The 14,252-nt window shown below is 53.6% G+C and overlaps 1 protein-coding gene across 1 annotated transcript; it reads right to left on the minus strand.

The window, feature by feature from the left end:
- Positions 1-5,497: 5,497 nt before the first annotated feature.
- Positions 5,498-12,294, minus strand: CPA1 (carboxypeptidase A1). Its single transcript, XM_056118473.1, has 10 exons — positions 12,222-12,294; positions 11,598-11,679; positions 10,589-10,822; positions 10,326-10,427; positions 9,844-9,951; positions 9,639-9,749; positions 8,814-8,904; positions 8,225-8,424; positions 7,737-7,821; positions 5,498-5,730 (listed from the first exon to the last, which is right to left on the minus strand). Exons 1-10 carry the CDS (start codon positions 12,284-12,286, stop codon positions 5,543-5,545), a joined length of 1,266 nt encoding a protein of 421 aa, XP_055974448.1. The 5' UTR covers positions 12,287-12,294; the 3' UTR covers positions 5,498-5,542.
- Positions 12,295-14,252: the final 1,958 nt, after the last annotated feature.

A 14,252-nucleotide genomic window follows, 5' to 3' on the forward strand; every position in this document is an offset into this window, starting at 1 on the left:
ATCAGCCTTCCCAGAGTCTTCACAATGTGTTGACTCCTACAGTCCTCACTGTAGGAAGGTGCCCCCATTTTCAGTGGATTACAGAGACTGGGGCCCAGTTGGGTGTTAAAGCTCACCCCACAGTGAGTCACGGAGTGAGAAGGTGAGAGCCTGGATGGCGCTGAGGGATGTCCCTCTTATAGTCTGCCCTGGTTCCCCGCCGCTGGTCCGGCGCCCCCAGTCTGCTGAGGAGAACGGAACACTCTCTGGGCTGTTGGCTGCTCTTCTCTCTTTGTCCCTGAGGTTCCACTTCCCGAGGAAGGCAGCCACGGAACCATCTGCTCCGGGGAATGCTTGATGGCCACCCTTCTACTGCGTGTCTGTCTAAGTGCACTGTCTGGAGAACAGCAAATTGCTGAGTGTCTGAGGTTGTCATTGGTACCAAAAACACCACTGAGGCCTCTCTCAAGGAACTGAGTCAAAAACTTTTTTGCTCCATTTACTAGCAGATAATAGGCCACTCATTCAATAAACCACGGAGAGCGGTCCAGCCAGCCAGCCAACACTGATATGAGTGGCCTTGGGTCTGTTCTTGCCTTTGAGCTGATGTTCCTGCTTCAGGCCGGAAGGTACATTGTGGGAACTGGCTCCTGGCGGCTAGCCAGGCTATCCCAGGAGGACTCCAGGGCAGATATCCAGGCTGCAGACCTTGTTAACGGAGCTCTTATTCTCCAGCACTGTTCCCCGTGCACCGCTCAGCACCACTTCTGTGGTTAAGTAGAAGACTTTTAATTTTCACCATTGAAATTGGCCATAAACATTGGGCCGTCTCTCTGTCTCTGGGGTTATTAGAGGATGCTCACAGCTTGCGTGGCCAGATTAATGCCGAGCCTGGAGCTTCGGAGAGCATTCATTACCCCTTGATGGTCTTTCAGAGTTGATGGGCGCGCAGAGCCGCTTTTTCTGAGCTCTCTGCCTGGCCCATTTGAATGTTGTGGTTGGTTATATTGGTTTTCTGGAGAGGCGTCTGGTTCTGAGTGCGTTCCCAGAATGATGCTTCTGTCCTTAGAGTCCTCAGAGCTGGAGTTGGGGCTCATCTTCAAATTCACCTCGTCCCACTTATCCTTGCAACCATTGCCAAGATGATGCAGAACCTTGTACTGAGTGAGGGAGCGGGTGAGGTCATATCTGGATTGTATTCAATGAACATTTCCATTTGAACTTCAGGACAGAAAGCTGGAGACCACCTGAACAATTCACCTGGAGGACCAGTGGGCTAAGTAAAAAGTCAGAGGAGTTCATTTAAAAATAAAGATGGTGGGGCTGGAGCAATAGCACAGTGGGTATGGCATTTGCTTTGCACGCAGCCGACCCGGGTTCGATTCCCAGCATCCCATATGTCCCCAGAGCACCAAAACAAACAAACAGACACTGTCCTCCCGATTTTTGCTTGAGCGGGCCCAGTAACGTCTTCATTTTGAGACTTGTTGTTATTGTGTTTGGCATACTGTGTTTGGCATATTGAATATGTCACAGGTAGCTTGCGGGCAAGATACTCAGTAGCTTGCTGGGCTCTCCAAGAAGGACGGAGGAATCGAACCCGGCTCAGCCGGGCTGGCTGCACACAAGGCAAACCCTACCACTGTGCTACCACTCCAGCCTGAGCACCGACTGCCAGGAGTAATTCCTGAGTGCAGAGCCAGAAATAACCCCTGTGCATTGCCAGTTGTGACCCAAAAAAGTAAAAACAAAATCAATAAAAATAAAGATGGTTAAGAAGCCTGGAGACTAGGCATTAGCATACTCAAGTCCCCAGATTGCTGATGGGACTGAATGTGAGTCCAAAAGGCAGCAGGGAACCTTGCCCTGAACTGCCCCAGAACGTGTAGGACCTGGGACTGGCTGTGTCTTCTTCTGTGATGGAGACTCGGCTGTGTTTGCAAAGCTACGACCGCCTGCATTGTTCTGGCAAAGGTGAGTCAATAGGACTCAGAGCAGAAGACGTGAGTTTCCGACAACTTACAAAAAGAGAATGGAGGCACCAATGAAGACGACCATTGAGATGGTGGGTGAGCGGCTGTGTTAACTTGACACAGATGGTTCTGTGTGTTTGAAACAGTGGTTTTGGTGTGGGATTCTACAACCTCCTGAAAGAAACTCAGAAAAGCGTGAAGAGGAACACCCCACCCCAACCATGACTTAAGAGAATGGTGATTACTGGAGCACTGTCTCCTAACAAAGAAATGGGGGGGGGGTGGCATGGGTTTCAAATCCAAAAATGGCATATATCCTCAACATATTATGCTGTAGCCAGCTGCTTTTTGTTTTGGTTTAGTTTTAACAGCTCTCCGGAAGTATAAATCACGTACCATAAAATTCCCCCATTTTCAGCATATGAGTCAATGATTTTTAGAGAGATCATATATTTGTACAGAGCCGTGCGGCCATCATCACCATCCAATTTGAGGCTGTTTCCATCACACGACAGCTTTTCTCAGTATATTGTGACCATTTCTCCACATCAGCTCGGGCCAGAACGGCTTCACAGCCTTCCCTAGTCAAAATGCATCATCTTGAGCTCGATGCAGCAATCTAGCCATCTTCTTTTCCTCCCATTTAATTTTTTTACATTTAACATCATACACGTACATGAAGTCTTGCTAGTGGATTTGGGGGAGAAGGTGGGGAGGCAGCACGCTGAAGGGGATGATTTATATTGCCAAATTGCCCTCCAGGAAGGTGGGATGAATCCATCCCCCCACCACGCAGCGGACGACAGCCCTTATTTCTTCATCCCCTGGATAGCACTGGCTTGTCAGTCTTTTTATTCTTTGTCAATCTGATGGGAGAAAAATGATATATCTGTTTTTCTTTAATGTGCAAAAAAATCACCCAGAGGATCAGTATCTTTCATACTTTTATTGGCTTTTTGTGTTTCTTCTTGGGGGAATTGCCTATTTTTCTTTTGAATCGTTAGTCTTTTTTTTTTTTAACCCCTTTTACTTCCAAGAGTGCTTTCTCCCTCAAGGTTATTAATGCTTTTTCATATGTGCTGTGGTCTTTTCTAAAAGTATTGTTTCTCTTTCAGCTTTATGCTTTTATATATATGTATATATGTGTGTGTGTGTATATATATATATCCCAGAGATTTATTTTTTAAAAAAAGAAAATATGTTTTTTAATGTCTGTGAGTAAAATGTACAACTCTTCCCACACTGGGAAAAAATTTTTTTGAAGCATTAATTATTTCTGTGTCTCCATTTAACAACCATGTATTACAATTTTAAGTGCCCAGGACTGGCCATGGATTTGGGTGGGATGAAGTGTTACAATAATGCAGATGGGACTGGAGAGATAGTCCAGTGGGTAAGGTGCTGACCCTTGTTTGATCCCTAGCACCCCATTTGGTACCCAATCCTCACCAGAGGCAACCTCTGAGTTCAGAGCCCTGGGCACCACCAGGTATGGCCCAAAAATTTGTTTTTTAATTAAAAAAAATAATGCAGTTGCCACTCATGGATTTTTCATTCTGATACTCTGCTCCTTGGCTCCTGTCAGCTTTCCTAAGTCTCTGGCTTGCTCAGGGCCTTCCTTTCTAAACCACGTTTTTGGGGATTCAAAATAACTTGCAAGTCTCAATATATGCAGATTATAAAATGTATGAATTCATTAGTAAAAGTGGAGAACATCCATTCAACAAATATTTGTCGAGCACCGCTGCCACCCGGTTCCGCTGATGGGTTTGGAGCCAGAATGCCAACGTGTTCCCCGCTATCAGGGAGCCCAGCTTGTTCTCAATTAAGCAATTCCGCTCTTTGAAGCATCAATGTCATTTCGTTTCGTGAAATGATAGATTGTCTTGCTAACTTAATATTTTTTGCTTATTAGTCTTTATTAAACCAAAAACAAATAAATAAGACCAGCTTTTCATTTGTACAAACTGTGCAGTAAAATGGACTTCAGCTTCTCAGCAAGTTCTTGCTAAATAGATGGAAGGGAAATATTTCCCAAAGGATGACTTAAAGGGGAAGAATTATGAAATATTTTGGTCATTTTTTTCTGTTAATGATGGAAACACTATTTTCTTGTGTGTGTGTGCATGTGTGTGTGTGTGTGTGTGTGTGTGTGTGTAGTCGTGTATACCATATAGTCAAATATGCTGTCTTTGGTAGCAAAAGCAAAACTCAAATAAACTTCAAGGTGAAAAATCTCCCTACGGTCAGTGAAGCTGCCGGTAACAGCTCTGCTGGTATATACAGTCAGAGACACCCCTCTGTGCCCAGGGATATACACCTCCCCAAGCAGTCCCCTCCACACACACCTCTCATGCACCCCTCCTGCACACACACATATACATACACATATACAAATATCCCATGGATTCCCCCCACACACATTACACACACACACACACACACACACACACACACACACACACACACCTCATGCACTGCTCCTGGACACACACATATACCCCATGCACCACCTTTCCCCACACATGCACATATATGCACATACCCCATGGACCTCCCTCCCTCACATACGCATGGACAATATAACATATACATGTACACATGCACCACACACACACACACACACACACATACACACACACAGACACACACAGACTTCCTGACTGTTCTGGTGAGCCTCAGGTCCTGCTCCTTGGTCACATCTTATAATGTTTGAAAGGAAAAGATTCTTCTTGGAAAACAATTGAGATGCCCTAGTAAAGTGTGAACATCTGGTATAAACTCACCTCCTCCAAATCACTAAGCCAAGGAAGGAAAGTCAGGTTCAAGATAGGATCTGGGGAAGGTGTCAGGAGACCCTCTGGTGTAAGAAAGTTCCAGAATCGTGAAATGGAGAGTGGAACAGAAGAGGGTGTACAGACTCTGTGCAGAGAAGATACAATAAAAGGAACAAATAGGAAACTGTCTGCATCCCTAAAGACATGTGACAATTAATAAAAGGTCCTGTTCTCTCTCTCCAGCAGGCCATTGCACGGAACCGAATCGTTTTATTCTTATTCAATTCGGGAGTGGGAGGTCATATTTTGCTGGACAGAAATTTACTTTGCCTGACTACATCTCTTTGGGACAGCCAGGGCCACCAGGATGATTCTATTTCATACTCAAGGTTATTGCTTTTGTCGAGGAATGGATTCAGCCAGCTAGACCATTGTACGAGCTGAATTCCTCTGCCCCTCGGGGGGTCAGGCATTTGGTTAGCAGCTGTGGCTACTGCTCACTACTAAGGTCCGAACAAATCACCCCACTGACGAACTGAGCTCAGGGTGGTCTAATTAAACCAGCCGCCACTTGGATACAGCTTCACAGGACTTGGAATGCAGGGGAATTTCGGGGTCATCTAGTCCAACCACCCACACATTTCCAGGGAGGCCTGCAGACGCGGAATCACTTCTGCCCAGCTTGAAAAGGGCAGGCACGCCATACGCATTCCCACAAGCCAGCCCCGAGACTTTGCTCTCTGTACACTAAATTTTATTTGCTTGCCCCATAAGGGCCAGAGGGCAGGAGGCCGAGAGGGTCCCGGACTCCTTTCAGTAGAGGTGTGTGTGGGTGTAGTTCATGATGGTCATGAGAGCTGCCCATGTCTCCTCGGCGGTGGGCACGATCTGAGCGGCTGGCAGGAGGAACCCATAGCGCCCGGTGTCCCGGAGCTCAAAGGTGAAGGAGTACTTGATGCCCTGTTCATAGGTCCAGTCCACAGTATTCCCGCTGGCTTGGTCTGTGGCAAGAGCAGTCAATGGGAGAGGAAGGGTCAGTCCCTTTGGAAACATTTCTATGGGTGAGGCCAATGGTCCAAAGGCCGGCGCCTCAGGCCATGGCTCCTGGGACCAGATTCTCCCAAGTGCCTGCTGTTGACTAAGCAGCTCCTGCCTGCCAAAGGGTCTCAGCCCAGGAGACTCAGGCTGGCCAGTTGGGCCCCTCACACTGGGCATGCAAGAAATTCCTCTGATTGCAACAGCTCCCGTCGCTCCCCCCATGGGATTTCACTTTAATCTAACAGATGCCTGAGTCAAGCCTCCAAATATACCAAGAGTTACTCGCTTTGGTAACCAAGATTTAGCGCCCCCCCCCCCCGCCCCCGCCCCATCGGTCCCCAGCTCTGGTCTGCAGGGGAAAGTGCAAAGGGCCCAGAGAAAGCCTTCTTGAATGGAAACCATTGAGATTTGCATTTAAAGATGGGGGGTAGGGGTGGGAGGGAGAAGCTATTTTCTAATGGCTTCGGGAGGCAGGGAGGAAGGAGGACTCCCATCAGGGTGTGTTCGTTCATTTTTCCAGAGCTGGGGTGGAACTCAGAGACTCACACAAGCAAGGCCAGTGCTGAGCCACGTCCCAGGCCCTCAGATCAGCACTAAACCTGCCAACTGGAACTTGGGGCTGAGACCATTTGCAAGAAAATCCCCACTGTGAGGCCAGCCCTGGGTGAGGGTGTGACCCTCACTCCCCCATGTCTGAGTGCACAGGAAGTCTGAGGACGGTAACCATTCTTGCATCTGTCTGGCCTCAGATGCTTTTGTTCTGCTTCCCTGGTCTGTTCCAGGGGGTCACCCAGGGCTTGCTACCCCTTGTCTTGTCTCCCCCAATTCCCTCCCTTCTCTGAGAGTCTATTGGGTCTCCTTACCTATCCTTCCCTCCCACCCTCCCACCCCATCGCCCCAACCCCTACCCCCCAAAAAACCAAAACAGGTAGAATCAGAATCTTTGTTCTAGAAGTTTCCTCTGCCTTGAAGGCTCTTCCGCACACAGACTGTCTCAGCTCCTTCCCTCATTTTCTGCACCCCTGGCCATGGTTTACTCCCTCCATGAGACCTGCCCTTTCGCCATCCACCTCACCCACTCTCTGTTTAGATTATCTTTCTCCCCCTTGCTTTTAGCTCAGAAACATGTGGCATTCTGGTGTTTCTGGGCAGGGTCCCTGCTGACAAGCAGTTTCTGCAGAGCGAGCTCACGGAGCAAGGCCTGGTGGCTTGCAGGTGCTTAATAAACTTTTGTGGCGACTATTTTCCCTTTGGAGGTGGCGGCGTCCTACGTAGCCGCACATCACGGGGCCGGGCATGGACCAGCAAACCGGAGGAGGGTGGGGGTAAATCCAATCCCCCCACTGAAGAGCATCAGAGGGTGGCTCTCAGCTGAAATTCCTGGGGATGGATGGGCAAAGGCAGCGGAACTCCCCAGCCCCACTCTGCATGAAGTTGAAAGTCACCCCAAGTCAAACCAGCCGCAGTCGAAGGCTGGGGGAGCAATAGCACGGTGGGTAGGGCGTTTGCCTTGCATGTGGCCAACATGGCCGACCCGAGTTCGATTCCTCCGCCCCTCTTGGAGAGCCCGGCAAGTTACCAAGAGTATCTCGTATGCACAGCAAAGCCTGGCAAGCTCCCTGTGATGTATTCAATATGCCAAACACAGTAACAACAAGTCTCACGATGGAGATATTACTGGGCCCACTCGAGCAAATTGATGAGCAATAGTGGAGGACAGTGACAGTGACAGTGACCCCCCCTCCAATTGCCAAGAAAGGCAGGGTGACAGAGCTGCCAGCACCATAGCCAGACATGGCGGAGCTCCTACCTCTCACCAATGCCCTCAGCCTCAAACCTTGTTTGGCTACTTCCTGCGGGAGGGACCCCACCACCACCACCACCACCTTGAGCAGGAAACACCAGTGGAGCTGCCCCCTGACCTGGGGCCATAGCACAAACACCCCCTCCAGGTCCTGCAACCACTTACAAATGGTGGTGTAGATGCTGCCATACTTGTACTTGGTCCCGTGCACTGCAGTTAGGGCATCTACTGCAGCCTTGGCCAACTGGTCCTGGAGAGAACAGAGCAAGACCACCCATCATAACCAGTAGAACCCTGCCGGGGCAGGGTCCTGAGGGCAGGGCTGGACAAGAGATTTGGGCAAGGAAGTCTACAGAAGCCAGCCCCTGGCTGAGAGACCCAGGTCTGCTGGGTCCGAGAGGGTCCCCCTCCACACACACCAGGACACCCGCTCTCTCCTCTCCCCACCTCTGCCCTCCCCATCCAACGTGCAGCTCTGTCCTGGGGGCCCGTGGCACAAACTCAGTCCAGCCTTGTCCCTGCCACATGCCCGAGCAGACTCCTCCAGCAGTCTAGTCTGCCCTGTCATTTTTGGGGATCCCCAGGAGAGCAGAGGTACTAGGTAGGGCCGATGACTGGCCCTCCAGACCCTTAGTTTGGGAGTTGGGACCTACCAGCTCCTGGTGGTCAGGGGCGGGTTCCTTGGTGTAGCCGTAGGGGTAGAGGAGGAGCTGGGAGTAGCTGTGGATGGAGATGAAGGCCTTGATGGCCTTGTGCTTCTGCACAAAGTCCACGATGGACTTGACCTCCGACTCGGAGTTGGGGGCCTTGCCATGGTATGTTTCTGTGCAGGGGTTGCCGCTGGCTCCGGGCTCTGTGGGGGAAGAGGGGGTGGTGTTGCTTGCACCCAGCCTGGCACAGTTCAGGGTGAGCTGGGGTGGCTCATGCTCTGGCTCCGGGAGGGGGTGGGCAGAGCTGATAGGCATGCGCAGGGGGGTAGGAAAGTTCAGGCAGCAAAGTGGCCGTGGACGGAAGAGACTGAGATCAGGCTAGAAGTCCCCAAGGTGGGATTCACAATGTCCCACTTGGGAGCTTTGTCCAGGTGGAAGCAAAGGTCTGAGCCCCTCAGAGGAGGCCACCAACACCCCCGCCCTCTCCTCACCGCAGGGCACAAAAAAAGCGAGTGGCAGGGGTTGGGGGTTGAGACCAAAGATGGGGATGAAGCCATTCTGGGGGTCCCCCTCCCAAGTCCCAGGATCTTACTTCCAAAGGCAGCATCCCAGTTCCTGTTGGGGTCAGCCCCGACACAGGCGGTGCCCTGAGAATGGGAGCGAGTCTTACGCCACAGACGATTCTGGGAAAAGAAAAGCAGTAGGGAGATGTCATCCCGCTGAGTTCCAGCCCTGGGCCTGTCTCCACTTAGGGAACAAGGAGGTCCCCGCAAGCCAGAGGGTGTCACACTAAGATGCTGGTCTGGACCACGGGCATAGACGGAGCCTGGATCGGGAGGTCAGGGAGAAAGACGAACCAGTCGTTCTAGAGAATGGGGCACTTACACGTGTGGGGTATAAAAAGGGCATGAATCTCCCCCACCTCCACCTCATGCGTGTGTCTGTGCTGGTTTGCAGGGTGCTCTGGTTGTATAAAACCACAGACAGGAAGCAAATCTGGTGTTGGTTCCCTCCCTGCAGGAACCGCCCCCCCCCCAATTGGGGCCACTGGGGCAATATCTGAAGATGGGGCAAGATGCAGGATAGAGGGAGCCAATGACTACTGGGATCGAGAGAGCTCAGGCTCCTGCTGCACCCCCGGGGCCACAGCATCCCGTGTGAGGAACGTCGAGGCAGGACACACTCGGAGCTCAGAACTGTCTGTCCCTTCCCACTTCCAGTGAGAGTCCAGGGTGAGGCGCTCTGTGGGCCCAGGAAGAGGAGAAGGAGGAGGAGGAGGAGGAGGAGGAGGAGGAGGAGGAGGAGGAGGAGGAGGAGGAGGAGGAGGAGGAGAAGGAGAGGGAAGAGGAGGAAGAGGGGGAGGAGGAGGGGGAGGAGGAAGAGGAGGAGGAAGAGGAGGAGGAGGCAGCGGCCATACTTTGCTGTGGGTGAAGGCATAACCATCAGGGTTGGTGACAATCTCCAGGAAGATGTCCATGGTGTTAAGAATGGAGGTGAGAGTTTTATCGTTGTTGTAGTCTTCGGTGATCTGGGGAGGCAGGAGAGCAGGAGGATGGGTGTCACGGCATGGGACCCCCAAGGGCACAGGCACCGAGGACTCCGTTGCTCTGCCCCAGGCTCACCTTCTTGGCGAACCAGATCCCGCTGGCCTGGGTGACCCACTCACGGGAGTGGATGCCTGTGTCGATCCAGATGGCGGGGCGTGTCTCATCCTTGGTGCTGGTGCTGAACTGGATGGGGAGAGAAAGCAGTGGATGGTCTCCTGGGCCCCCTACGTTCATGGTGAAGGTAACAAGCCCCCACCCCCGACATACACACACACACACACTGGCTGTCTCTGGCTCAGGTGGGGTATACAGGGGCTGGGGGTTGGACGGGGACCACACAAAGCTTGGTCTCTTGCCCTCATAGGACATAGTCAGACTTCTTGGCGTCAGCCTGCTCCATCACTAGTTCTGGGGTGTCTCTGGGAAACTTCCTACAGTGATGGGAAACCCTTGGGTGACCCCTAACATTCATGATGGGCGTCTGTTTGTGCCGCCACAGGAATCCAGATCTTCTCCAGCACGGCCGTGGCTGCTCCCAGGGCTGGGGCCCTCGTTACCTTCAGCACGAAGATGGGGCGCTGTTCATAGGTTTTGCCAATTTCGATCTTGCTGACCAGTTTGGGATTTTCGGCCACCAGCATGTCCATGAAGCTGTAGATCTGAGAAAGGAGGGGCAGGTGGAAGGTGAGTTGAGTGGCTTTGGGGACCCTCACACCTCCAACCTCCCTTTACAGCTCGGCCTGCTACAAACCCAGCCCCACAGTTCCAGCTGCCCGCCTGTGGGGTGCAGAGACCGGGGGGAGGGGGTAGAAGGACGCACCTCATCCAGGGTGTGGTAGGTATTGTAGTTGAAGGTGGTGGTGTCGGCGGCCCGAGACTGGAAGGCGAACATCTGCTCCTGCTCCTCGTCCAGCAGCGCCTGCACGTCCTCGATCATGATGCTGTAGCTGAGCCCGCTGCTCTCCAGGAACATCTTGACGGCCTGGACGCTGGCAAAGGGCACTCGGACATCGATGGAGGAACCAGGTCGGGCAGGGCCCCGCCAGAAGTCCAGCTGCGGAAGGTAAGAGAGCCCTGTCACCACAGGCTGTCCGCAGAGCAGGCTGGGAGCACGGGAGGACATGGGGGATGGGGGGGTCAAGATTGGCGGGGGGCTGGGAGGGGGCGTCTGAGGAACGGAGGAGGGGGATGGAGATTCCTTCTGGGGCACTGATGTCTAGTGTGGTCAGAGGAATGACCAGGAAGCCGAGTGGAGGCACGTTAGGCTGTGCAAGGGGACTGAGGCTCCCTCATTTTATTGCCTGTGAGCACCTCCCTCCGAAGGTGCGCAGAGGCAATAAAATTCTGGGCCAGGGGGTTGTGATCATCATTTCTTTTTTTTTTCTTTATTTTTTGGGTCACACTCAGCAATGCTTGGGGGTTACTTCTGCTTCTGCACTCAGGAATTACTCCTGGTGGTGCTCAGGGGACCATATGGAATGCCAGGGATTGAACTCGGATTGGCCGCGTGCAAGGCAAATGCCCTCCCCACTATATTATCACTCCGGCCCCTGTGATCCTTCTTTATGTTTGCTTTTGGGATTGCATCTGGCAGTGCTCAGAGCTTACTCCTGGCTCTGCACTCAGGGTTCGGGGGACCGTCCGGGGCACTGGGGATCAAACCAGGGTCAGCTGTCCAGCTGTCTGCAAGGTGAGCACCTTTCCCCTGTCTCTTCAGCCCACCCACTGGTCAGCTAACAGTGGTTGGAGGACTGAGGTGAGAAAGTCTGGGCCCCGTAGCCCTGGGTGCTTAAGGTCTTGGGGAGCACATCCTCCCTCCTCCTCCTGACCTGCAGGTGCTCCAGCTCCTCCAACTCCTTCACCTTCTCGACCTGGGCTTCATCGGCCGCTGAGATTCGGAGCACCTGGTGCCTGGGCAGAGCGGGAGCGGGGAGTGAGAGGGTGTGGGGCGGTAGCGACCACCCTGACCACCATACAAGCACACACATGTCCACACACACACACACATACACACACACACACACACGTGTTCACACACATGCATACATGCATGCACACACACATGCTTATGCCCACATACGCACTCAATGCTCTCTCTCTCACACATACACACACACGCACACACATGCGCATACCTACACATATGTCTCAGGCAAGAAGAAACCTGACGACTCTTAGCAATGGGAGGCCTGGGTTACTTGGACCCTTCTGGACATGACTGTGTGCACGGGACTGCTGCCCCCATTCCTGTATAGACGGTTTCCCCATCCCACCCGGCCTGCTCGTGTCTCCGCTGCTCAGAGTCGAGATTTCGCCAGGGCCCTGGAGACTGTCCCTGGGGCCAGCCTGGCGCAGCCCTTGTCCCACTCAGCTGGCGGCCTCCCCTGGGCCTGTCTCCTCCAGACCCTGGCTGGAGGCCGAGCTCTCCCCAGATCTCCTCGGAACACCCTTACCCCACAAAGTCATCTTGGCCGAAAACGGCCCCCAGCAGCACACTGAAAATCAGCAGCGCCCTCATGCTGCCGTTGGTCGTGAAGGTCAGTCAGTGAGTCCGTCAGGGCCTCCCGCAGCCTTTTAAAGGTTCCGAGTGCCCTGGAGGGTGAGGAGGTGCCCAGGCTGGACTGGGGGCAGGTCCCCCCAGCACCTGGGCCCGGTCCCACGGGGCGGGGTTCTGACTCTGCTGCCTGCTCACCCTCCCTGATAAAGGCGCAGGGAACTGGGCATCTGGAGAGATAAGCCAGGCCTCGAGGGGCAGATGGGGCCTGAGGGCCCTAAAGCCCAGAGTCCCGGGCACCTGGAGAGACTGGGACCAACAGGGGCCTTCTGCGTCCCCTGCCTCAACACAGAGCCAAGGGGGACCCCTCTCCCTGACTCTGTTCAGAGCTGCTCTCACCTGGGCAGAGTCTGCCCTAGCCCCACTGTCGGCCCCCGTGACCTTGGTAGGGTGCTGGCAGGATCCCCACACGCGCACAGCCACAGGGCCCTGATGTTGGGGGTTGCCTAAGAAGGTGCTGGAAAGGAGCAGAAACGTAGCCAGAAAGCACAGTGGTGAGATCCCAGGGCTCAACCCAGAGCCCACCACCACCACCACTACCAGCAGCATCCAGAGAAGCACCTAGAACTGGCGAAAAGATATCCCACTGCAGGGACAGCTCATGAGAATCCACCCTGCTCCACAGGGCCCAGTGGGCTCCCCAGAACCAGCTGGTACCCAGTGCCACATCTGGGCTTTGGGCCAGCACCCTCACCACCACCAGGGTGGCCCTTCCTGCTCTAATCTGCCCAATCCTGTACACACACCTGGCCAGCCCCCATAACTCTCTGCAGAGAAGAGCCCTAAAGAGAGGCTACCCCAAACCCCTCTACTGCGGCCGGTGGGCCTCCATCAGCACGTCCCTCACCCAGCCAGCAGCCAGGCCTGTCCCCTGGGGAAACACGCCCCCCCCCCCCCCCAGAGCTCTTCTCTCTCACACCTTGGCCCCCTGGTTGTTTGTCTCTTGCTTCATTGGCTTAGTCAACTGTCCCTTCTTCAGGGTAGACTCTGTGCTCCATACAGCGGTGATGCCCGAAGCAGATCGGAACCTGGTTTCAGGAGCTCAGGGGTGGGTGAGGAAGACAGATGCTGTCAAAGAACTATGTTCTAGGGGGCTGGAGTGATAGCACAGCAGGTAGGGTGTTTGCCTTGCACGCGGCTGACCCAAGTTTGATTCCCAGCATCCCATATGGTCCCCCAAGCACCACCAGGAGTAATTCCTTAGTGCAGAGCCAGGACTAAAGGATGGGGGCGGGGGTGGGGGCACAGGAGAAGGCGGGAGGTCCTCCCTGTGCTTTAGGGGAGAGAGTGGGGAGGAGGAGATGGGGTGGGTGGCCTCGGGGAGTTCTGAGGACCATCTTCTGGGCTGATGCAGACACTTGGTGCCAACACTGCAAGTCAGGGACCTCTCCTGTTATCCCCACTCCAGGGATAAGTTGAGCCTCTAGCTGGGGACAGCTGTGTGAGTGTGACCTCAGCACCACAGGGCACCGGAAACATCAGCCTATGGCATCCTCATGGGCATGTCCCTGATCTCAAGGGCTCAGTCGGAAAGCAGAGGTGAAAGGAAAGAGGTCAGATGATGTTTCATGGGCTCATTGTGCTACAGGCTATTCCTGGAACAGTAGGCACAAGGCACGTCTGCGGGGGCAACCCTGATTCCTGGCTCCATCCTGGTACCGCGCAGCCCCCCTGAGTCCCACCAGGAGTGACTCCTGGGCACTGAGCCAGGAGTTAAGTTCTGAGCATCACCAGGTGTGGTCCCCAAACTGAAAAGGAAAATAGAAAAAGACAAAAGGAGAATGCAGGGGTCTCGGCGATATTGGGCAGTGACGGGGTTCGGGGTGGGGTTTGAACATGAAAAGTTGCAGGGTCTGTGCCCTTGGCTCTCTGTGCACATACAGGGGGGTCTGGGAGGGACTCTGCCAGGGAGGAAACACTTGAACCTGGG

The sequence above is a fragment of the Sorex fumeus genome, unplaced genomic scaffold (assembly GCF_029834395.1).
Source record: "Sorex fumeus unplaced genomic scaffold, SorFum_2.1 ptg000037l, whole genome shotgun sequence".
Lineage (NCBI taxonomy): Eukaryota > Metazoa > Chordata > Mammalia > Eulipotyphla > Soricidae > Sorex > Sorex fumeus.